At 46.0% G+C, this 25768-nt stretch overlaps 1 protein-coding gene across 2 annotated transcripts in view; it reads left to right on the top strand.

Moving 5' to 3' along the window:
• The window catches only part of DESI2 (desumoylating isopeptidase 2), a 33504-nt gene extending 8074 nt beyond the window's left edge, over positions 1–25430 (top strand). Inside the window, exons 2-5 of one of the 2 annotated variants that reach the window (XM_037150899.2) lie at positions 16786–16858; positions 19578–19671; positions 21248–21389; positions 23698–25430. In XM_037150899.2, the coding sequence (XP_037006794.2) occupies positions 16786–16858; positions 19578–19671; positions 21248–21389; positions 23698–23931 (543 nt within the window). In that variant the 3' untranslated portion in view covers positions 23932–25430. The remainder of the gene's footprint in view (positions 1–16785; positions 16859–19577; positions 19672–21247; positions 21390–23697) is intronic. The other variant, XM_053659582.1, reaches the window with a different exon arrangement.
• The last annotated feature ends 338 nt before the right edge of the window (positions 25431–25768 follow it).

Genomic DNA, 25768 nt, shown 5'->3' with positions numbered 1-25768 from the left:
CCGAATTTACACTGCAGTGGGCGTTATGAGCAACACATTGAAAACGGAAGGAAAACATCAAGATCTAGAAAAGCTCTCAGACCTGCAGTGAAAGGGTCTGTGTCAACACCCAGGAGGGTCGAGTGCTAGGCAGAATTTTTTTACAGTTAGCAACATTCAACCAAAGCCTGGGTTCCGCCTTCACATTTTAAACATGAAGGAAAAATCCTCAAATACACCCAGGCAGAAAAGTTGCTAGAAGGCTACAAAACCAAAATGACTCCAGACTTTTTCATGACACTGGAGCTTCAACAAAGCAGTGCATTCGCTACAGGGCGTTACAAGGGAGGCCACTTCTGCCTGGATGCTGGAGCCGCTCACCTTGTCGCTCACGTCCCAAAGGACGCAGACAGGACCGGGGGCCTGTGGGGCGTGAACCGAGAACTCGGGCTAGAGAATGAGGCGGTGACAGTTTAAAAGACAAAGCCTCAGGCATCCGTACTTGTTTCATGTAAATTCTAGTACATGTGGTTGAAAACAGTACCAGTATCCAGAACTACTCCTCAGAGAGCATGAACATGGCATTTAAAAAACTGTCTCAGATTGTACTGAGCAAACCTTGGGTGAGGGAGGAGGCAGAAGCACCCAGCAGCCCTACGTAAGAGATAAGCTGGTGGGTAAAATTGATTCTTGTTGGGTCTGGAAAAGTATAGTGGAGTGCATGTGTCATTTTTTTTTTAAGTAAATGTAAGTATCGCTGGGATAAAGTCAGATGTAGATGGGAAACAGCAGAGTGCACAGAGTGTAAGAGAAAAAGCAGAGGGAGGAGTGTGAAATGAAGACAAGCAGGACCGAGCGTATAAATTATGGAATGACGGTAAGTAAATTAAAACCCCCTCTCAGCTGTTGGGGATGTTCACGGCGTCCTGGCCTCACAGAAATTCTGAACTGCGTGCAGTCAGCACTGTTGTTGCTCGTGACCTTTCCGCTTCTTGTCGTTCCTAGAGTGGCTTTCCTAGTCCAGAACCACAGGGACAGTCCACAGGTGCGTTCCCAAGGGCAAAGCCACTTGGCCCAGCACTGCTGGTCCAGTGGCCCACGGCTGCAACCCAGTGATCCTGTTGGTTGCAGGCGTGTGTCACGGGGACCCTGTACTGTCCCACGCGTCGCCAGGCCTGCACAAGCCTGTTGCGTGGCTTTCTCTGCTGTTCATCTATTTAGTCGCTTCTCCCCGCATCTCTGTCGGGGGTTCAGTTGCAGCACTCTTGTACTTTGACATCTGGTGGTGGACGTTCCTCTTAGTCTCTTTCAGAATTTTGTCTCACATTGTTTTCCAAATAAAATTTAGAATCAATTTGTCAAAAACAAAAACAAAAAAAAAACAAAAAACACCTCGCTGCAGCCCTGCCTGGTACGGCTCAGTGGATTGAGTGTTGGCCTGCGGATTGAAAGGTCACTGGTTCGATTCCCAGTCGGGGCACGTGCCTGGGATGCAGGCCACGTCCCCAGTAGGGGGCAAGTGAGAGGCAGTCAATCAGCGTATTTCTCACATGTTTCTCTCCCTCTCTGACTCCCTTCCCCTCTCCCCCTCTCTTTAAAAGTCAACAAACAAAATCTAAACAACAACTCGCTGCAATTTTAAGTGTAATAAGATTAAATTTATGAGTAATTCTGGGGGAGAATGGATAGATTTACAACACTGCGTCTTCCCATAACAGTAGGTGCCCTGGCTGGTGTAGCTCAGTGGGTCGAGCTCGGGCCTGCGACCCGTAGCAGTGAGAGCGACAGTTTTGAGTGACTGCCTTACGCCAGCCACGGGGCTAAGCCACTCCTTGCTGTTAGTGTCCCTGTCGAAGATGATGAGACCGAGGCCGAGTTGCAGAGCACGCTGAGCATCCTGCCGTAAGGGGCGGGGCTCTGGCGCTCGGATGGCTGCCCCCACCCCAGACTGCCGGTCTCCGTCCGCCCTACTCTCGCACCCTTCTCTAAACCGTCTTCCACTCTGGCTCTCTGCAGCTCAGGAATGGGCAGTGAAGGAAAGAACCCCCCAGGTCTGTGAGCATTTCTGTGACAGGTCATTTTATGTGTCAGCTTGACTGAGCCAAGCACAGTTCTTAGTCAAACACCAGTACAGATGTTGCTGTGAAGGTAGTATTCGGATAACATTTAAACCAGTAGACTTTGCCGTGGCTGGTGTGGCGCAGTGGATTGAGCGCAGGCTTGTGAACCAAAGGGTTGCTGGTTCAGTTCCTGGTCAGGGCACATGCCTGGGATGCAGGCCAGGTTTCCCAGTGGGGGGCGCACGGCAGGGGACCACACATTGATGTTTCTCTCCCTCTCTTTCTTCTCCCTTCACCTCCCTCTAAAAATAAATAAAATATTTTTAAAAAATAAATAAACCAGTACACTTTTAGGAAAGCGAGTTACCCTCCATGGTGTGGGTGGGGCTCATCCAGTCAGTGGAGCACCCCAAGAGCAAGGACTGGGGTCCCCTGAGGAAGAAGGAATTGTGCCTACAGAGGGAGGGGGTGGGTCACCACCTCTGCTGGGTCTGCCGCCTGCCGCCTGCCCTGCAGATTGCACGCTGCCATTCCCGCAGCCCTGTGAGCTGTTTCTCCCATCCCCTCTCCTCCCGCATCTGAGCTAGACCCTGCGGCGCACGGGCATCAGCATTCCCGTCATACTCGGCTGGGAACCCTAGTAACACTGAACTTGCCCTGCACTCTAGACCTCAGGAGCTGAATGCAGCCAGAGTAGAACACACCCATACCGACTAATCTCACTCGGAAATCCTGGCTGCAAGCCCAGGAGGACCCTAAATGCTCTCTGACGATGCCTCCTTTTTTTTTTTTTTTTTTTTAAATTTTTTATTGATTATGCTGTTACAGTTGTTTTATTCCCCCCTTCATTCCCCTCCACCCTACCCCCCATCCCCACCATTACCCCCCTTTAGTTTATGACCACGTGTCTCAATTCCTTTAGATTCTATATTTACCATGCTATTCTTGCCCCCCATCTATTTTCTATCTACTGTCTATGCTACTTATTTTCTGTACCTTCTCCCCCCTTCTCTTCCTCCCACTCCCCTGTTGCTAACCCTCCTTGAGATCTTCATTTCTATGTTTCCACTCCTGATCTAGCTGTCCTTTTAGTTTGCTTTTGTTTTAGGTGTGGTTGTTAATAACTGTGAGTTTGTTGTCCTTTCACTGTTCATGTTTCTTCTTTTTCTTAGATAAGTCTCTTTAACATTTCATATTATAAGGGCTTGGTGATGATGAACTCCTTGAATTTGATCTTATCTGAGAAGTACTTTATCTGTCCTTCCATTCTAAATGAAAGTTTTGCTGGATAGAGCAATCTTGGTTGTAGGTCTTTGGATTTCATGACTTGGAATACCTCTTTCCAGCCCCTTCTTGCCTGTAAGGTCTCTTTTGAGAAATCTGCTGACAGTCTGATGGGGAATCCTTTGTAGGTGACTGTCCCCTTATCTCTTGCTGCTTCTAGGATTCTCTCCTTCATTTTAATTTTGGCTAATGTAATGATGATGTGCCTTGGTGTGTTCCTTCTTGGGTCCAAGTTCTTTGGTACTCTCTGAGCTTCCTGGATTTCCTGGAAGTCTATTTCCTTTGCCAGATTGGGGAAATTCTCCTTTATTATTTGTTCAAATAAGTTTTCCACTGGTGGCTGTGCCTTTCCCCCTTCTGGTACCCCTATAATTCGGATGTTGGAGCATTTAAAGATGCCCTGGAGGTTCCTAAGACTCTCCTCATTTCTTTGAATTCTTGCTTCTTCACTCTTTTCTGTTTGGCCATTATTTGCTTTCTTCTGGTCCACTCCATTGATTTGAGTCCCAGTTTCCTTTTCATTGCTATTGGTGTCCTGTGCAATTCCATTCATTTCAATTAGTTTTGCCTTCATATGTTTGTCTAATTTGTGGTATAATCAACCAGTTCTGTGAGGATCCTGATCACCAGTGTTTTGAACTGTGCATCTGAGAGTTTGGCTATTTCTTCATTGCTTAGATTTATGGGCTCTGGGGCTTTGAGATCTTCTTGCGACATTTTTGGTCTGTTCTGGCCCTTTAAGTGTGAGAAGCGGTGCCTTGGACTCCCAGGTTGCTGGGTTGTGACGCTGTATGTGGGGGCGTGGTCAGAGCAGGGAAATGGCGGCCCCCTCTGCTGTTTCTCACAGCGGGTGACGATTAGCGTCTTAGGTGGTTCACCTGGGCCGGGCCACTCAGAGTTGCTGGGTTATGACGCTGTATGTGGAGGTGGGGTCACAGCGGGGAAATGGCGGCGCCCTCCACTGCCACCTGCTGTGGGGACCCGCCGAGCCCCGGTCCAACCGCCCATTCCCTCGCCTGTCCACCCGCGCACAAATGCGCGACCACAGTCAACACGCAGCACCGCTCCCCCGCTGTCTCCCCCGCGGTCGCTCGCCTGGTGGCTCGCTCGGTGGCTCACTAGGTCCAACCCTGCACCTGGATTCTGCGTGTCTGGATTCCGTGCCTGAGTCCGGCTGACCGAGACCTCCTGTGCAGTGCCACTTCACCAGCCGCTGGTTTCACCCCTTACCAGTCAGGCTGAAGAATTTGTTGTTAACGGCCTTCCGAAAAGTTCAATTTTCCGTGTTCTGGCTGTGTTTTCTGTTGCTAATATTTAGTTGTCTCTAAACTTGGTTGTGTGAGAAGGCACGGCACATCCACCTATGCCTCCATCTTGGCGGAAGTCCGATGCCTCCTTCTGTCTCTGGTCACCTGACATCCCCACTCTGCAAGACAACTGCAGGTTGTCTCTTACACTCTGCCCGCGCCTCACTCTCAGCCGATGACCTCACTGCTCATTCCCCCTGATGGGCAGGAGGGGGGCTGAAGAGAGTCCCTGTTCTCCCGCCACCACTGTCCTGCCGTTGTCTGCCCTCCCTCCTCGTCCATGGGCTGCACCGAACCCCTGTGTCCTCATCTGAGGCCACCCCGTCCATCCTGTGCCATCTCCATCCCCGCTGCTGCCATTCCAGTCTCGAGTGGATGTGCTGTGGTGAGACCTGGTCCTCGTCTCTGCAAAGTGCAGAGATCCAGGGGGCTGCTCCAGCATGAACTCTGCTCACCTCCACCGTAACGTGCGGTGCCCGCAGACTTGACCGCGTCTATTTAGTCAACTTCTTCCAGAAACGAACTATGTGACTTTTAAAAGACTGACAAATAAGCAAGTAATTCTTAAAATTGTGTTGGACTCAGCTGAAGGTCCCCCAGCACATGTCCCCAGGCAGCCATTTCTTCTCTGCCGTCTTGTTCGTTGGGGACAGCTTAGCCACTCACTGTGTGACATTGGGCAGATCCTTTGCCCGAACACCCTTGAAATGATTTACATATTGTACGTGGACTGTTCTCCTTGTGAAGAACAAAAGTGAAAGTACATTTTAGAGTGGCATCAAAAATGAGTTATTCATTCAGTATATATGCACATGTTTCCGTTTTAACACTTCCAAAGTGTGAGTGTTTACATTCCTAATGAGCTCCTGTGCAGAAGGGCTGTGAATCAACCACCCTGCGCCGCCAGCCTCCGAGAGCCCCCGGCACACGGGAGTGCGCACGCACTTCAGTGAGCCGCAGTTGTCGAACTTGCTCTGTAGCTGTGCTGGTAAGTAAACATGCAAAATGAAATTTATTGTCTGTGCTGTGCACCTGAAACTAATACAAAATGCTATCGGATGTAAACAGTAATTGAAAAAATATTTTAACTTAAAAAAGCGATATTTCAGCAGACCCAGGAGACCCTTCCAGAGGAGTGTTTCTGTTTTGTCCGGGGCCAGCCCAGAAACTCCCGTTACACACACAGAACTGAGCCGGATGCTAAGGAAAGTCCGTGCTTTGTGTAATGCCCTCTGATTAGTTCATGTTTTCGTTTTGTTCATGTAAAATAGTGCCAGTTCACTTAAAATCACTGAAATGCTGCCAGGGCCCCCTGCGGGTTGCGGTCTGCAGTTTAAAAGACACCGTCCAGAGTGCCGGCTCCATGAGGACAGGAGCTTCAGTTCACGTCCATGCTGCTGGTGCTCGGCACGTAGTGGGTGCGCGATAAATGCTGCCGGAATGACTGAAAGAATGAGAGGTTCTTTTCCGTAGGTCACAGTTAGGAACAAAGCAAAGACCATTGCAGACCCTTGTGACATTCCGCAGCAGCAGGCGTTTGAGTGCTGGGAAGAGCAGACCCGCTAGCGCCAGGGAGGGTGCGGGGCCAGTGAGGCTCCGTCTTGGCCTCATACGGTTTAGAGCCCAGTCCAAGGGGGTGGTCAAAGACAAACAGGCCTTAGAAGGAGTTTCAAGGTTTTACCAAAATATTTGATACCGGCCATGGACAACTAAAGTTAAGTGCTTCTAGGAGAGATTTTTCCGGCACAGAAGTGGTTGTGGGACCAAGGGCTGACGACAGCACTGTGCCTCACCTGTGTCATCGCTAGGGGGGTAAGCGAGGGCTAGATAAAATAGATCCGTCTAGAAATGGAAAGGGGCATTTGGTTCACTGTCAGTTTGACTGTTAAAAACTGTTCACCTTAAAGTCACAGCCATCCTGCATGTAGCTCGTTGAGCATCCTGAAAATTAAGTTTCTCAGCAAGCCCAGGAATTTGCTTTTGAAAACTAGTTTGCCTGCTCGGTAAAGAGGAGGAAGCTTTAGCTTTATACAAAAGATACAGTGCGCCACATTTTCCTTGGTTTCGGGTTATTATGTAAGTACAGAGTTTTGTGCACTCACACTCATGAGTTCAGGACAGTGCTTAGGAACTTTTAAGACTTACTTACAGTCCTTAATCCAGCCAGCCTTAGGCTAACTTTGACATTTTTCACCAAACTGGGACTTGAGCAGAAAAGAGGGAGCAGGCCAAATAGTTGCACTGAAACAGATGTAAGTAGGGACTTGCCCATGGGCTAGAAAGTGCACCTACCCCAGCTTTAGTGCCTGTGTGGATGTTTGGCTACACTGTCTTGAAAAGAAAGAAAAAGAAACTATAGAACATCTACAGAACTTGAAACGCTATTAACTAAGAAATTACTGGCAAATCTTTTGTAATCAGGAGAGATTACTTTCAAAGATTGAAAGTATAATCAACAACTTATAAATAACATTGTAATGAAAGTGTTTTATATAATTTTTTTCTAAGATCTAGAGAGTGATGTGTTTTAGACAATAATCTCTAGTGAAAAAACTGAACATTTCCTTAGAAGTAATAACAGCAGAATAGAATCTATTCTTACAGTGTAAAGTAAGGTAACAGACAACCCTGGGTGTTCTTGCTTTCATCTAGAGGAGACTGGGACATCTCAGTCCACTCAGGGAGGGCTTTGTGACTGGGCTTTATCACTAGCCCCCCCAAAGCATGTTAATGCGAGGCTCCATTAAACAGCATTTGCCGTAGAGGTATCTGGGACTTAGCCCGGTGGCACTGGGAGGACCTCACAGGGCGGTGTAGCAGTGTGAACATCAAAGACGGTGTTGTGTGAGATGGCACTGGAGTAATTATCTACCGTCGCCACCAGTTATAGTTCATTTTGGATTTTTAATTCAGTAATCGAGACGCCTTCTCTGTTCCAAGCACCTTTTTATGGGAGGGAATTAAGTAAACACTTGCTTTCATCCCCATGAACCAGTACTGGTTGTAGTTCTTTAGGGGAAACAGCCATACTTCACACTCACATTGTTTAACATTACCCTCGAAGGAATCCAGCCCAGGCCCCAAGTGGTTGTATTAGTGTTTTAAGTTCCAGACTCGGGAGATAACATTTATCGTTTTCTTGTTGGCAAACAGGAAGCATCAAATTTTATTAAATCAATAAGGCAAATCACAGACTTCATTAAATAAAGTTTAATGAAGGTTCTCTGTCAGAAGAATGTTTAACATTTTAGTAGTTATATGACTACAGTGTAGCACAGTCCATTCTCTTCTATGAACAGTGCTTTAAATTAATAAATAGACATATTTAGGGCATTTTTTTTGCATTGAAGCAAAATTGGGCTCAAAAGTAATTGTACTGATGTATGTATTGCCTTCCCACTCATTGTAAGATGGTGGTTTCTTCCTGTGACTTGTTTTCTCTCGTCTTGTATTATATTAACACTGTAGAACGCTCTGAAAAGCTTCCTAACCCAGTGGCACTGGTTGGTGCCAGAGCAGGTGGCGTGCACGATAGTGGCCCTTCCTTGACCCTCTTCTGTATAGTTACGTCTCCATGGTCTTAGGAAGGGTGAGGCCAGAGGTCCGGCACCAGAGTGAGATGGGCTTCCCCAGCTCTCTGCGCGTGTCCTGGTGAACGAATACCGCTCTCGTAAAGCCACGGCCTTTCCTACAGAGACCTTCGCTCAGGTCTGCACTTCTCAAGGACATGAAGAATTGCTTATGGGAGTCTTAGAGTGGAGTCAGCTCTGCCAGTGTTTGCTAGTTGGTTTATTTGTTTGTTTGTTTTTTAAGATTTAAAAAAAGATTTTATTTACTTTTAGAAGGGAAGGGAGGGAGAAGAGAGAAACAGCAATGTGCAAGAGGTACATTGACATGCCCCAACTGGGTACGGAACCTGCAACCCAGGCATTTGTCCTGACTGGGAATCGAACCAGAGACCTTTCGATTTGCAGGCTGGTAACCAATCCACTGAGTCACACAAGCCAGGGCTTGCTTCAGTTTAGTGAGTCACTGCTCTGGGTTATTTGACACCCACTCCTGAAGATTCTTGAAAATTTGGGGAATTAATGGCCAGAACTGATCTGCTAGAACAAAAATATTAGGGAAGGGTTATATTGTCAGTAAATACATGTGTTTGCTACTGCTAACAATGTTTACTGTGGGCCAGGCACTCTCAATACTGCATCCGTCATCCGATCATTCAGCCTACACAACAGCTCTCTACGGTAGGTAGTATTCCAAAAACACAGAGAGGAGAACTGTGTTTCCCCGGGTCACACGGCTAATAAATAGTGAAGCCAGAATTTGAACCAAGATGTTCTGAATTGCAATCATACTTTTGAGACAGATTGGGTGCCTTAAAAAGGTTTCATATAGTTATGAAAAAATAAAGCAAAGAACCTCAGATTCCTGACACTGAGTTCAGTGTCTTTTCCATTCCAGTTCAAGTGCGTCAGCTTGTAATGTTTGGATCAACCTTTTCTGGTCCAAGCAATAATCTCTGAAGCACATTCAAACGTAGAAGCAGTGTCCTTGGGGCCTGCACTGGCCGAGAGGAACAAGGGGGCTTCCCGACTGACCCATTGGTCAGCCAGCCCAACACTGAGCTGACCAATGACCCTCCGCATGACGACTGGTGGGCGGTGGACGTGCAGATGTTGTGGTGACCCTGCTGCTGTTTCGTGGTCTGAGGGATGCTATTTTGTGGTAGCAGCACAGCCAGTTGGCTGGCGTACTGGTTTTCCTTGGTGTGTTAGGAAGGTGATTAGAACTGCAAACTAACTCAGATGAAGACATCTGATCCTCACAGAGCCCCTGCGAGGTTAGCTAGTTGTCAGCACTGGGTGGCCTCGAATGCAGACCCTCGTTCAGTGGATCTGCCCCAGCGTCTGAGCCACCCCGCAGGCAGCGTGGCCCTGGTGTGAGAGAGCCTCGGAGGCGGGCCCCAGGGCCACTGCGTGGAGCTCTGCATCACAGCCTCTGCGGTTCTCTCCTGGAGTGACGGTCGTCCTCAAACTTGTCTCCGGAGTACCAGCTGTACCCTTGCATTTCACCCAAGCTCTAGGAATGCAAGTGCTCGGTTCCCAGGTCAAATCAGAAGCCAAGCTTTCGGGTAAACTTGTCCTGGATCGTCCATATTTTCCAGCTATGTAATTTCAAACTTTTGGCATCTGCTACTATTTAGACAAGAAAACCAATGAAGACATACCCAACAAAAGTTAGCAGAAATCTTGCTAGCATCCAGTCATATGTAATGTCGCAGCTCGCCTTGTTTGTTTTTCACGGCTGTGTGTTCTTGGCTGTAGTTTCACGTTGCAGATTTATGCAGTGTTTTCTGTTAGAAACTGTCAGTGTTTTAGGGCCCTCTACAAAAGCATGGATTTCCACACAGCGAGTCTGAGAAGCTCTGTTCAGCCTCGTACAGAGATTTTGATCTCCAGAGATGCCGTGCGCAAGGTTTCGACAGTAGTAGTTTGTTTAAGTAAACGACAAGGGATGGAAACCAGGACAGAGAAGCGCTGAGGAGTGCTGTTAATTTCTAAACTCTAAAATCTTAAACTTTGAGAGGGTAGCAATTACTTCAGCATGAATAGCAACAGCAAATCATTATAGGAGAGTTTCACACCCAAAATCATTCAGTGAAAGGCCTAGTCCTCGTATACTTCTTCTGTTTTGCTTTGTTTACAGGTATCTCATTAAATCCCTGCTTAAAATAGGCATCGTCCATATTGCCTGAATAGCCTTGGCAGGGCTCGGAGGCAGGACTGGATAGGGCACGCTGACCTTGAATTAACGCCTGTCTTCTGCAGGCAGCCTGCCCAGTTGTTAAAGATTGAGCTTCCAGGCGTGTTCGCTAATTATAGAGCGAGGAAGCCCGAACAGAGGCAGAAACGCCGGGCGGGCATCTCTCTGACCAGCTCTCACAGAAGGCATCCATTAGGGGAGGAGAAGAAATCACACTAAAGAAAACACCTGCTTCACTTCATAATGTAAATTCTAAAAATTCCATCAGTGATGTGCTGCTGTTCTCATGTGTAAGAGGTGGCGGACCAGAACACACGTGTTAAGAGCTGTGGTTTGGGGTTTTTTCTGTTCTTGATGTGTCATTTTTAGCCTGTTTTCTACATGTTTTTGAAAGCAGCTGTCTGGAATTAAGAATGTAGTCTGTAATTTAAGAAGTAACCTATTTAAAGATTTTTAATTGGGGAATTACAGTTCAAGAACTAATTGGACCGTCTTTTTCTTTTGTATTATTAGGAAAGGACACTTTCTTTATGATGTCCTTTGAAGCACAAGACGTTTTATTTTTTTACTTTTTCTTCTGTTCCTTGTGTTTTTGCCGTCACAACTAAGAAGCCTTTGCCTAATATAAGATTGTGAAGATACATACCCTTTTGTTTTCTTCAAAGGGTTTTATAGTTTTAGATCTCACATGTTGTAGGCTTTGACCTGTTTTGAGTTAATCTTTATATATGGTGTGAAGTAGGAGTCCCACTTCATTCATGTGCATGGATGGACATCCAGCTGTCTCAGATCTGTTTCTTAAAAACACTATTTCTTTCCTCCACCAAACCATGTGGGCACCCTTGTCAAAGAGCGACTGACCGTAAGTATATAAGGGTTTGTTTCTGAAGCGAGTTCTGTTCTGTTCATCTGTGTGTCTGTGTGCCAGCTGCACAGTCCTGATTGCCGTAGCTCTGTTCTGAGTTTTGAAATCAGGAAGTGTGGCTCTTCCAGTTTTTGTCAAGATTATTTGGCGGTTACAGGTCTTTCGAATTTCTAGCATTGACCTGTCAGTTTTTGCAGAGAAGGCAGCCGGGATTTTGACGAAGCTTCTAGTGACTCTGCAGGCCACTCTGAGTATTGTCGTCCTAACAACATTAAGTGTTTTCTGTGAGCAGGAAAGGTGCTTCCTTTAGTTTAGGTCTTTAATTTATTTCAGTAATGTTTTATAGTTTTCAGATACAAAGTTATGTGGTTGTTGTGTTGTTTATTCTATAAATATTTTTTGATGAAACTGTAAATGGGATTGTTTTCTTAATTTCATTTTTATGTTGTTCATTGGTAGTATTTAGAAATATATGCCCTGGCTAGTGTGGCTCAGTGGATTGAGTGCCAGTCTGCAAACCAAAGGACCATTGGTCAGTTCCCAGATCAGGGCACATGCCTGGGTTGCGAGCCAGATCCCCAGTAGGGGGCGCTCAAGAGGCAATCACACATTGATGTTTCCCTCTTTCTCCCTCCCTTCCTCTCTCTGAATAAATAAAAAAAAATAATATAGTTAATGTTTGTATATTAATGTTGTACCATGTAACCTGGCTGAATTTGTTAACTAGGTTTTTTTTTTTTTGCTTTTTTTAATTTTTTTTATTGATTATGCCATTACAGTTGTTCTATTCCCCCCCTTCATTCCCCTCCACCCTACCCCCCATCCCCACCATTACCCCCCTTTAGTTTATGACCACGTGTCTCAAGTTCTTTAGATTCTCTATTTCCCATACTATTCTTGCCCCCCCCATCTATTTTCTATCTACTGTCTGTGCTACTTATTTTCTGTACCTTCTCCCCCCTTCTCCTCCTCCCACTCCCCTGTTGCTAACCCTCCATGTGATCTTCATTTCTATGGTTCTACTCCTGATCTAGCTGTCCTCTTAGTTTGCTTTTGTTTTAGGTGTGGTTGTTAATAACTGTGAGTTTGCTGTCCTTTCACTGTTCATGTTTCTTTAACTTCTTTTTCTTAGATAAGTCCCTTTAACATTTCATATAATAAGGGCTTGGTGATGATGAACTCCTTGAATTTGATCTGAGAAGCACTTTATCTGTCCTTCCACTCTAAATGAAAGTTTTGCTGGATAGAGCAATCTTGGTTGTAGGTCTTTGGATTTCATGACTTGGAATACTTCTTTCCAGCCCCTTCTTGCCGTAAGATCTCTTTTGAGAAATCCGCTGACAGTCTGATGGGGACTCCTTTGTAGGTGACTGTCCCCTTAGCTCTTGCTGCTTCTAGGATTCTCTCCTTCATTTTAATCTTGGCTAATGTAATGATGATGTGCCTTGGTGTGTTTCTTCTTGGGTCCAACTTCTTTGGGACTCTCTGAGCTTCCTGGATTTCCTGGAAGTTTATTTCCTTTGCCAGATTGGGGAAATTCTCCTTTATTATTTGTTCAAATAAGTTTTCCACTGGTGGCTGTTCCTTTCCCCCTTCTGGTACCCCTATAATTCGGATGTTGGAGTGTTTAAAGATATCCTGGAGGTTCCTAAGTCTCTCCTCATTTCTTTGAATTCTTGCTCCTTGACTCTTTTTTGTTTGGCCATTATTTGCTTTCTTCTAGTCCACTCCATTGATTTGAGTCCCAGTTTCCTTTTCATTGCTATTGGTGTCCTGTGCAATTCCATTCATTTCAATTAGTTTTGCCTTCATATGTTTCTCTAATTTGTGGCTGTAATCAACCAGTTCTGTGAGGATCCTGATGACCAGTGTTTTAAACTGTGCATCTGAGAGTTTTGCTATTTCTTCATCGCTTAGATTTATAGGCTCTGGGGCTTTGAGATCTTCTTGAGCCATTTTTGGTCTGTTCTGGCCCTTTAAGTGTGAGGAGCGGAGCCTTGGACTCCCAGGTTGCTGGGTTGTGACGCTGTATGTGGGGGCGTGGTCAGAGTGGGGAAATGGCGGCACCCTCAGCTGCCGCTGGCCACTGGGGCGTGCTGGCTCTCGTCCAGTCGCCTACTCCCTCGCCTGTCCATCCACATACGAATGCGCGACCACAGTCAACCCGCAGCCCTGCTCCCTCGCTGTTTCCCCGCGGTCGCTTGCTGAGTTGCCCACCAGGTCCAACCCTGCACCTGAATTCCGCACGCCTGAGTCTGTCTGACTGAGTTTTTCTGTGCAACCCCACTCCGCCAGCTGCTGGTTTTGCCCCTCTTACCGGTCAGGCCGAAGAATTTGTTGTTATCAGACTTCCTAAAAGTTCAGTTTTCTGTGTTCTGGCTGTGTTTTCTGTTGCTGATATTTAGTTGTTTCTAAACTTGGTTGTGTGAGGAAGCACGGCGTCTCCACCTGTGCCTCCATCTTGGCGGAAGTCTGTTAACTAGTTTTAATAAGTTTTTTTAGTGAATCTTTGTGATTTTCTATATGCAAAACCATGTCATCTGCAAATAGAGATAATTTTACTTCTTCTTTTCCAGTCTAGATGTACCTTATTTTATTTATTGATTTTTTTTCCCTCTAATTGCATTGGCTAGAACCCCAGTACAGTGTTTCATAGAAGTGGCAAGGACAGACATCCTTACTTTTTTCCTGCTTTTAAAGCAAAAGCATCAAATCTTTCACCATTAATGTGCTATTAGCTGTTTTTCATAGATGCCCTTCCCCTGGTTGGCAAGTTTCCTATATTCCTAGATGGCCGAGTGTTCTTAATCATGAAAGAGCGCTGGGTTTCAAGTTGATTCTGGCCTCAGAGTGAGTTGGGAAGTGTTCCCTTTTCTTCTGTCTGCTGGAACAGTTGGTGAAGAGTTGTTATTGATTTATTTTAAATTGTTTAAATTTGTTTAAATATTTGGTAGAACTCACCAAAATCATCTGATCATAGCCTTTTTTCTGTGTGGGTGGTTTTTAAATTACTAATTCATTCCTTCTCTCATCCTCATTCATTATAAATCTGTTCAGATTTTTAAATTTCTTCTTGAGTAAGTTGTGATAGTTTGTGTCCTTGGATGAATTTGTCCATTTCATCTCATTTGTCTAATTTGTTGGTGTACAGGTGTTCATAGGGCTACTTATAATTCTTTTTATTTTTGCAAGGTAAGTAGAAATATTTATTCACAGATTTCTAACTAGTAAATAGTTACTTTAATCTCTCAAAGAAATGTATCCTTAAATTTGGGGGCCTTTTTATGGATAAGAATACAAAGGAACAGAAAAGCAAAAAAATTATTGAGTCCCTTATTGGTATTGCTACCAGTGAGTAAGCCACATCAACACTGATTAATGCTGAGACAGAGCCTCGGGGAAGAAATGGTGTTAGGAGTGAACAGCCTTCTGCTGTTCGGCTCTGTCCAGAGAAACACCTCTGGGTTAAGAAAGCCTTTTCCTCCCAACTCGTGGGCTTCCTGTGACCTTGAGCGGAAACACCTGACCTAGTTGTCCAACTTTCCACTTGAGAGGGGAGCTACCACCACTGCTTGCAAAGTGCCAGGTCATCATTTTTTGTTGTTGTGCCTTGGCCGTTCTTCAGACACCTTGTGTAGGTCAGATCTCGTTACTCTGAACTGCGAAGGGCTGACCAGATTTGGGGTGGTACACTGTTCCCTTGTTTTTAAGTTTCTCTCTTTTTACAGACTTCTCAATTGATAAAATGGGTCAAAACACACCCTTCTACATTGTAACAGAATGTAAAACCTTGACTGCAGGGGAATTTCCAACTGAAGCAGCATAGTGCGCACCCACCCGGCTGACATGCAGGTGTTCTGAGCATGAAACCCCTCAGCGTGGAAGAGGTGGTTTTCCTTGGTGAAAGTGTAGGGAACGAAAGATTTTAAGATTTTTCGTTGAGGATCCCCACTCGGGCCACCTGCATTCCCATCCTAACCTTCTTTTTACCCTTTGCCCAAAGACACTGTTCATGTGTACGTTTTCTTTTTCATGAAAACCTCACTATCTTTTAATGAAATATTTAGGTTCCCATTATAGACATTTATTATAAAAGCACTTTGGGGAGGCTACTTACTGCTCAACTGAAAGAGAAATTGTTAAAATTAAGTGATGTGAGACATTAAATAGAAATAAATGTGCAATCTACTAAGAGTTTAAAACGTAGCCAGTGTTTTATTGTAGATGTTGTGGATAAATCATTCATATATGTGTATGTGTGTGTGTGTGTGTATATATATATATATATAGCTTTTTGGACAGTGTTCTGTATTTTGAAAGAGAAGTTTGCGTGTAAAAAGAGAAAGGTCACTAAAACAGAGCTGTCAGCATCCAGGACAAAAAATTGAAAATTTCCTGCCGAGCTGTCGTTGAGGAAATCAGCAGTGCACAGCCCAAATCACTGGTTGCGAGCACTGTAAGCAATGGGATTTCTCAGATGGAAAAGGCAGTTGAAGTCCTAGAAGGTGGCTGCCAAGAATACCCCTCCCTGGGAAAGACCAGCAGACTGTCTGCAGACTGGCAGGGTCACCTTGTGCTTCCCCCCCTCAGACCACGGGCGGGGGAGGGAGCAAGAAACCAGGAGCGGCGTCTCTTCTGTTGACAAGAGGCAGTGGCCAGATCGTTTTCTCTGGTCCTCCTTTTTATCTTAAAAATGTCCACACCCACAAGAAGCAGCTGTGAGAAGAGCACAGTCTGCGTACTTTCACCCGGTTCGCCAGTGGAAGCCATCTTTGCCTTCTTCTCCCCGCTCCTCCTCCAAGTTCAAGCGGTCGGAATGCAGGGACCAGACAGAATGAGATGGAGAGGGGACCTGATTCTTACACTGACCTTTGTACTACCTGGTACAAGCTTTGTCTCCGTGTTTATATTTTTATCTCATTTGTGTGCTTTTGCACAGTAAACAGTTGTAAATGTTTATGTTGATATCTGTTGCTTTCATCTAAAATTTTAGGTTTTGCTTCACTTAGATTGGCTCTTCCCATCTTAAGCATTTTTAATCTATTTTATTTCTTCTCTGTGATTATATTTAGACACTAGAGTTTTTAGATATATGTATTTTTATGCATAATCCATTTCATCAACATTTTAATAATTTACCCCTTACCATTAGTTTTAAACCCCATCTTTATCATATACTAGATTGTACACAAGGATTTGTTTCTGTAACAGTACATGAATGCAGGTGTTGGGTGAAGTTTTTAAGTCACTAACAGAACTTTTGTATCTACTTTTTTCCAGCCTGGCCAGGTTTAGCTGTTGGGATTTGTGCTCTAAGCCTTAGATAGCGTGCTTGTACGCACAGGGAGAACTCCGTTTGGACCCAGGGAGGAGTTCCACTTGGGGGTGGGTCCCTGTCTCGGAGCTTCAGAGATGTGAGGGGAAGTGCCCCCAAATGGGCCCGGTGTGGGGAGCAGCAGCTCCTCGCCACGTGGAGGCGAGCCACAAACGAACAGGTGTGCTGACTCTTTCCTTTCTCCCGTAGTACTGGATGAACGAGTACACCTCGCCCATTGGAATTGGAGTTTTCCATTCAGGAATTGAAGTGTACGGCAGAGGTACGTGCACACACAGTCCACGCCCCCTCTCCGAGGGGGTTTCCGCTACAGGGTTGCAGAGTCCCAGAGCTTGCTCTGCCTTTTCAGAGAAAAATGCCTGAAGTTGAATGCATTTGGGCAGAAAGTACCAAAGTATATGTGTGTACGTTTACTTAGGTATCTTTTATTCTAATACTATAACTTTAAAAACCATTTTGCTTTTGAGATTGTTATGCCCTTAGAGTTTTGCTGTAATACGTATTGGAGTTCCTAAGAAACCTTGCAGTTTGAAAAATGATACGATTAAAAACAATCCTATTGGTTGGAGAGAGTGTCAAACTCGAAAGACCCATTTCCTGAGGGAACTTCAGTCACTGGTTTTTGCAGACCTGGAGTAGATGGTTAAAACGTTCAAAAACGTTGCTGAGCCAGTCCTGCCCTTGATCACATCCAGCCTTTTGCTGGAGAACGAAGGCCTTGGTCGTCATGCACTCAGCCCTCCCTGTTCTCTGCTGCCCTGTGTCACAGTGAAGTGGCGAGCCAGGCACACGCGGCACCTCGCTCTCCGCAGCTCTGCGTTCTCATCCCCACCCTGGTGAGGACCATTCACTCCTGATCGAGTTGTGAGCAGTAATGGTGTGTGTCACACAGATCGCATTGCCCGTTTCATCAGGGTTATAAACACATTATTTTGAATCACAAACTCACCCTGTAGCAGAAATAAATGCCTTTCACTGCCTCGAGTAGGCAGGATTTGTGACCTCGTGGAATACGTTACTGCCACTTAGTTACCCCTGGAGACCGCACAGCAGCTTCAGCGGTGACAAAGGTGTCGGTGCGGTGCCGTCACGTCCCCTTTCTGTCCTGCTCGTGGTCCGGCGCTTCCAGGCGTGGTGGTGGTGCGTGTCACACGGTGGTGTGTGTTCCACACGGACTCCAAAGAGGTGCTGTTCAGTGTCCCTTTTCCTCGAAGGGCTGCGTGTACCAAATATTTCCAACGACGCCCTGGGGCTCCTGCCCAGAGTTTCGGTGGCGGAGTGTTGCTGCCGGCGGGGTTACAGGGTGGGGTTTGCCCCTCATTGGACTCGGCTTCTGCCAGAGTCGTGTGCATTCCCTTTCATCCGAATCTGCACGGTGTGTGACCGTTTTAAAGTGCCGTCGAGTTTTGAACCACGTGACTGTGCTCCTGGGGGCCGACGAGAGCATTTCTCCACTTCCCTGAGGAGGCAGCCAAAGCTCAGACCTGCTCAAAGTCACATTCCTGACAATTAACGGACCTAGGAGTTGAACCCAAGTGCTTCTGCATACGAGTCCCTGGGTCCTTATCTGCCTTTCGTAACATGATTGAGGACTAATTGGAAGCATGGCTCAAAATGTGTCCACGTGAGCCTGGCCAGGCTCGGGCAGAACACAGGGTGGGGCAGAAGTAGGTTTACAGTTGTTCGTGTGGAAAATGATACAAGAATCAGTCAACAACGACACAGGATACACTCCGTCTTTCATGTACTCACCACTGTAAACCCCTTCTGTCCCACCCCGGACTCGTCCGACAGTGAACGGTGCTCCTTGAATGGAAGAGCGAACGGCTTTATGACTTTCCCTGCTGGGCTCGAAAAGCTCAAACTGCAGACACAGGCTTTCGTAGCCAGCCTGATGGTCTACGGTGTTCTGTAAGGTTCTGTCATTACAAATGTTGTAATGCATATTTCAAAATCGGATGTTAAACACCTTTTTGTTACCTACATCATTACTTTTTTCTGAAAGGTGTGAATTAAAAGTAAACTTAGTATATATCAGTTCTTTCCCATTCTTTGTCCTGAGACCTTTTAACATTTAGTAAATTTTAAGTGATGAGATTAATTTAAACATTTGTTTGGAATTATTTGAATAAGCCCACTCAGATCTGCCACTGGAATACCCAGGTACCCGTCTCAGAACCGTAGACAGAAGTCTTAGTTCCGAGAGAGCTGGCACCTGCTGGCCTGCGCGGACATTCCCTGTAGAGCAGGGCGTTCTCTCCCAGCTAAAGGTTCGTGGTGGAGAGTGTGTGGGAGCAGGTGCACATGCTAATTTGTTAGTTTTTCTTTGTAATTTTTGTTTATTGGACTGAGAGAGAGACATCGATTTGTTGTTCCACTCACTTATACATTCATTGGTTGAGTCTCGTACATTCCCTGCCGGGGAATCGAACCCTCAACCTTGGAGTATCGGTACAACACTCCAACCACCTCCCCACCTGGCCAGGGCCACTTATTTTTTCTTGAATGGGGGACTGGAATTTGGTTTTTCAGGTTTGCTAATGTTTCAAAGAAAAACCAGGCGTTCAGCCCAGGAACTATGAAAATTCATTGTTATTAGACATATTTTCCAGTAAAATACGAGTTTGAAATTTGATCACTTGAATTTAGAAAGTAGCCAAGTGCTGAACTGACCACCTACTTAGTTTGGCAGGACAGGTAGGCAGAGGGACTGTGTTCACGATTGAGTGTTGGTCACTCTCCTGTCGCCAGTGAAAACAAAGTCAGCATTACCTCGGAATGTCTCCCATTGTCAGAGGGTTCAGGCCTTTGGCATCACCTCTTCTGTATGAGTAATGGCTAAATGAGATGTTTGTGAAAACATGAATGAACAGAAAAATATTTAGATGGTATCGTTATTATCCTCATCATTTACTAAAGCTAATTCAGCATTCTGGTTAAGTTTTGTGTAATACTAAAAATCATGAGTTTTCTCTTTTCAGAATTTGCTTATGGTGGCCATCCTTACCCCTTTTCTGGAATATTTGAAATTTCCCCAGGAAATGCTTCTGAACTAGGAGAAACATTTAAATTTAAGTAAGTAGGGAGGATAATTTTTATTACTGTTTTAGGTGCCACAGCTTGTTTTCAGGCATACAGGGTTCATCCTGTAAGTTAAAAGTCTAGAGTTAGTTAAACTGTCTCTGTAACGTTGCTTTAGTTGCTGACGTTTTATTCTACAATCACATGTGTCTCAGCTGTTGTGTAAAGATGGGAGTTGGCCAAACAGTACCTGAAATAACCGAGTGCTTCTATTCAAGACCCATGTAAGGTATTCCGTGTACTTCAGAAATGTTTCTGCCTCGGTATAACTCGGGTTCTGCGTTAGACAACGTTCCTCTCTGATTATTGCTACCCTGAGCCTCCCATTTGGGGGAGGGGGTGGAGGAAGGTTTTATTGCAACGTACTAATAGCATTATTAAAAACGTCTTCACTTTCCCCATGAAAGGGACACTTGATAAATTTCAGTTAAACAGTTGATTAGCCAAGAATCTATTGTGAAGGCACCTGTATTACATGTATTGATAAACCTAAAATGTGTGGATATGAGTGTATTCTGTAACCTTAGGAGTATCAGCACTAAAAATCTGAATGCTAATGAACAAATTTCCATTCCTTAATGAAGATTTGTATTTAATGTTTAGAACCTTTGTTTCAAGGAGCTTCAACTAAACTTCTGGGCTTATAATAGTTAATTTGCCAAAAAATAGTGAAAAGTAGTGAAAGGAGGTCATAGCCTTGAAATGCAGTTTAGGGCCACACATGTTTATCACTCCTATGTCCATGGTTCCCTTAGCCCAGCAATTTTTGCTGCCAGTTTTTATGACGGGTGCTTGACTGTTGCATCAGGGGCACTGACCTCTTCCCCTTAGATTGTCAAAGGAAAAAACCATAACAGCCAACCCACAATGGCCATCAGAGCTGCAAAAGCACATTTTTGGTGTGCCGCAGAGTTTCACCGAATGGTCTCTGTGTGCCGTGAGATGGGCAAGGTGGGAGGCGCTGCCCGAGGCCGTCCTGAGTCCACCCCTCAGGTCCCCCTGTAGTCACGATGGCTAGACAGGGATTTTCGGAGGAGTTTCGGCTTTTCTTGGATGCCCTGCTGGGCCTGACTAAAACTCTAGATGCTTCTGAATAATGTCTGTTATTACATTTCCAGGGCAGTAGTTGGGTGAGGGAGATGCTTTGGGTTTGGTTTTTAGTTTTTCCCCCCCAAGAGAACTTGGCCGGCCATCCATGGCAAGTGTAACTGAACAGGAATATTGGCACCGTGGAGCTGGTTTTCTAATAGTGTAACTGCTTACACAGTAGTTGTAAAAACAACTGTGATGTTACATTTTCAATGTAAGAATCTATTGTTTCATAAAGAAAATGAGTTCTGCATTTGAATTATTGAGAAGTGGTGTGCCTAAAAGTTTATTGCAGAAAAATAAAGCTAAAAATAACTAGCATTTTTAAAGTATCTCATTTCCCTTTAGTTTCGTCGCAGTAACCCTGCTTTGGTACATCTCGAATCATGATATCCCTGCAAATAAGCGAAGCTGAAATGTGCGTTTTATAAATACCTGACCTCACACAGCTGTGTTTGTTTTCTTCTTTCTCTTCTTTAAGAGAAGCTGTTGTTTTAGGGAGCACCGACTTCCTAGAAGACGATATAGAAAAAATTGTAGAAGAACTGGGGAAAGAATACAAAGGCAATGCCTATCATTTAATGCACAAAAACTGCAACCACTTTTCTTCAGCTTTATCAGAGGTAAATTAAATTTCATCCTAAAAGTTCAAGTAAATAATATTTATCAGTATACTTACCAACCTGCTGCATTTCGTTGGTTCCTTTCTTCCTGGACCTTTGTGTTGTACAAAATACGGAGTTACATTTCTTTCTCTTGCATGAGTGACCTTTCTAAAGTTGGTGGCGTTGGAGTGGGCACAGCTTTACACCATGATGATAGCCACGCCTCCACTGTGGGTGGGGAGGGAGTACAGAAGCCGTCTCTTCTCTCACTCACTGTTACACCTGAAACGTTCGCTTTAAAGAAGTTAATGCCTGAGAGACTTCTGCTTTCTGGCCACTCGTATTTCTCATACCCCAAATTTTAGTTGCCAACTTGAAATTTTTTCCAGGCTCTTGCTCATGAATAAGTAATTAATTTCTCCTGTCTCGAAATTCAATTCTGCCGGCTTATCACACAGGCACTTAACTTGCCTTCCCAATTCTTGAATGCCAAGCAGGAGACCAAAAACTAGATCAGAATTACAGGACCCTGGAAAAGAAAATGAAAGGGAGAGAGCAAAAGATGATCAAGTAAGGTCTAGAGAGGTAAATGGGGTTGAAACAGGGTCCCGGCTTCCTGCGTCCGAGCAGCGGGGGCTGCGCAGCAGCAGGGACTGGGGAAAGGCGGGCGGGCGTAAGCGCTGCCTCAGTGACCTGCCGCCTCAGGGAGCTGGGCCCCCCGCCCTTTGCACCTCCTCGTGGCATCCCCGGCACAGCTCTCGAACAGGTCTGGGGCAGACCTTTGCTGGGCTTCTCAGAAAGTATGTTTTGAGGACCACCAGCACCACGTAGGACTCGGTGAGGTGTGTGCACATCGCCTGTGCCCCACTGCGACGCACTGAGTCAGGCACTCAGGGCACCTCGGTCCCCGGGTGCCTCCCCCGACAGGAAAGGTGGAGAAGCGGCACCAGTCTGGGGATGCGCTGAGATTGGGAGGGTTGCCGGGGCCTGGGCAACTTCCAGAGAAGGAAGGCAGTTCAGAGCTCACATTTGTAAGGAGCGCAGAGACAGGCGGCCCGTCGTTCAGGATGAGTGTTGCAGGCTGACCGAGTCGCTGCCCGGGGATAGAGGCGGAGGCCACTTCCAGGACGCACACGGAGAAATGCAGGAAGGCAGATTACCAAATCAGATGAGGGCTCAGGAAGTAGAGGGGAGGGACCTGCTCCGGAAACCTGATGTTCCTAGTCACACTTCTGTGGTTTGCCTTCTTCCAGGCAAATATCCCTTAACATGTCTTGGGTGTGAAGGGTAATGTAATGCTTGTCTGTGTGTTGAGTAGACTGATGGGGAGGGTATCACATAAGGTCAGTAACCATTAGGGCACAAGGCTAAATAAGCCTTTCCGGAGAAAAGTTAACCCTGTTGCTTCATTACCTGGGTCAGCTTATTTACATATTAGCTAGTTGGGGGACATAAGATACTTTGGAACCTCTTTCCTAAGTCATCAGCAAAGAAGATGGTACTTCTCCATCCCACGGTCATAATCGTTGACAGATCAGAGGCACAAATGCCAGAGGGACAGTGGAACACGAGCTCAGTTAAGCCCAGAGCGGTCTACAGAAGGAAAGAGGGTAACGACAATGAAGCCATCTTGTAAAGGACCCAGTTCTTACTGACCGAAGTGGGAGGAGGTGGGAGGAGAGGTCAGCCAGGGGATCCCTCCTGACCCTCATTTCTGTGTCTGTTGTCCCTAGTAGAGGCTTCCCCAGGGTCCCAGAGCCAGTCAGGTCTCATCTGGGCAGATGCTTCTATCCAGACCAGTGAAAGCTTGGGATACCTGGGCCAAGGACAGACGCGACGGGGTAGAATGAGCACCTGGAAAAAACGGGGCGGTGGAGACTGGAGGGAGGTAGAAAGAGTCCATGAAAAAAGAGGAATCGCAGACACGAAAGCACCCCAGACTGACTGCTCCTACGGCCTGGAGCTCCCCTTACTCCAACACCACCTGTGTTTGCAAGAGTCTTCTGCTCTGGTGTGCAGAGTACTTCCACACTTGTCTGAAAGCGGTTGCAAGGACCAAAGGAAGGAAGGCTCCGAGTGAAACTAGCTCAGTTTTATAGATGTGAAAAGTAAGTGACCTGACAAGGGTCTTCAGAAAGGAAGGGATGGAGCTGACAGTAGGGACCCCAGGCTACCAAGTTAGGGGGCTGCTCAATGGCAGAGGCCTGAAGTCACATCCCCAGAGGCTGGTGTGCAGTGGCTTTTCTGAACATCCACCCGCTCCCCTCCCCCGGCAGTGGACCGATCCCCTTAACTACCTCCCTAATAGAACACTTTCCTCCTCCAGATTCTCTGTGGGAAGGAGATTCCTCGCTGGATCAATCGGCTTGCCTACTTCAGCTCCTGTATCCCCTTCCTGCAGAGCTGCCTCCCGAAGGAGTGGCTCACTCCCGCGGCGCTGCAGTCCAGTGTGAGCCAGGAGCTGCAGGAGGAGCTGGAGGAGGCGGAGGACGCCGTGGCCTCGGCGGCCGTGGCCAGCGCCGCAGCAGGCCCCAGGCCCGGGCGCCACACCAAACTCTGACTGCCTTCAAAGTCGCATATTCGGAACTGTTTCTGGCCGTTGAATATCACTAGTGGAAAGTAAAAGAGTAAGCGTCCTCTGGATGTTTTGTACGTGAGGATGGCTGTCCCCTCAAATCCCAGTTTTTCAGCTCAGGATTATATTTGTAATCAGATCACTCGGCGCAGGAGGGAGGACTTTGTACGAAGCTGCCCTCTGGTTTTTTTAACCCACTTGTACATTTGGATTTACTCCTTCTGTTTTATACAAGCTCTGCTACGTTACGTTTACAGTATTTTGTATCGCTGTTTACAAATCTCGCATGGACTCCTGCCGCCGTGAACGAAGAGAATCTTCATGTCTTCGGACATTAGGCAGGTAATCTTTGTACACTTCTGACAGTTGCCAGAGTTACGGCATAAATAATAGGCACACAAAAAAGTACTTAGGTGGTGGTTGTTCATCCTCACCTGCTTGAGAATTGTCCTTTAGTTTGTGTTTGTTTTTGTTACGGTTTTGGTATCTGGATGCAGAGAGGCGAGGAGCACACTCCCGGCGGAGGGCCCGGGACCTCGTCTGCTGACCGGTGGCCACACTCGGCCCGGTCCCTCTTAGCACCCCACTCCCTCCCACTCCGCGCAGCACATCCCGAGGTCCCCGCCCGACGGCTGCCGCTGTTCCCAACACCGTCCACGTCGGCGGGGGGGCCGTGTACGTTCTTGTGTCCGTCTGGCTTGGATGCCTCTGATTCTGTAAGGAAGATGTTTTTTGTTGAAGATATTCTTGCTAGTAACTGACGAGGGGTTTTGCACATGTGTTGGGGGGGGGGCTTCGTTTTTATCTCAATACATACCAACACGATCCCTGCACAGGATTTGGTTGATGGGCAGGAACATTCTAGATGGCAGCCTTCTGAGTAGCGGGCTGAGTTGATACTCACCTGCTTCTGACTATTCAGGCTGCCTTTCACACTAGACCTTGGGAACTAGTCTAAAGTAACACACTCCCAAAAGGCAATTGTTTGATATTTTAAACACTTTACGTACCACACCAGAAATAGCACATGGAGTCTGTTAGTCTGTTACGAGAGTGGTTTTGCCTCGTAATAGAAAGGCTAGTCTCATTGACCTCTTGTGTAAAAATCACGTTTCTGTCCTAAAATTCATCCTTTTCTGTTCTCACATGTATGTCTCTTACATAAGATAACTCTAAGAGTGGAATCGTCACCACAGATAAGTCCTCATTAGCGAGGAATCTTGTCTGCTCGAGTCCGTTCCCAGTTTGACCGTTGGATGTGAGAGTCAAGTCATTCCATGTCCAGTTCACTTTTTCTGCCTTAAGAATGAATGTCCCACATCAAATACTGGATGCAGTGTATAAATTATCAAGGCAGTGACTTCAGCTTTTATATATATTGTTAGTTTTAAATCATCTTTTATTTAAACTTCTAGGTTGGATTGTTAGTGCTATTTCTCTTTGTAAAGATACATAACTTTTAGTAAACTACATTTTTAACTTTTCCATAAGCTGATTTTTGATTCATTTTATGAACTTAAGCACACCTTGTTCATCGGGAAAATAAACCTTGAGTTATAAGCGTTGACCTGAGGAAAATGAAGCCACTTAACCTATTTGTGCTTTGACTGTTCTGGAAAGCCTTTACACGGTGTCCTCGGCCCTGCGGGGCGGCACGCTGGTTTTGAGATGTGAGGGGGAAGGAAGGATGTGTGACCTTCGTGGAAAGGTGACTTGGTTCAGGTCTGACGTGAGATTAGAATAAAACACGAAGAGTCTAGCAGTTGATCTGTTCCCTCAAAGCAGAGTCCTGTCGCCAGAACCCAGGTTAGGGAAAGTTTTT

This window comes from Artibeus jamaicensis, unplaced genomic scaffold, assembly GCF_021234435.1.
Source record: "Artibeus jamaicensis isolate MK-2021 breed Jamaican fruit bat unplaced genomic scaffold, CSHL_Jam_final scaffold_754, whole genome shotgun sequence".
Lineage (NCBI taxonomy): Eukaryota > Metazoa > Chordata > Mammalia > Chiroptera > Phyllostomidae > Artibeus > Artibeus jamaicensis.
This window is presented reverse-complemented; position numbering and strand designations above follow the sequence as displayed.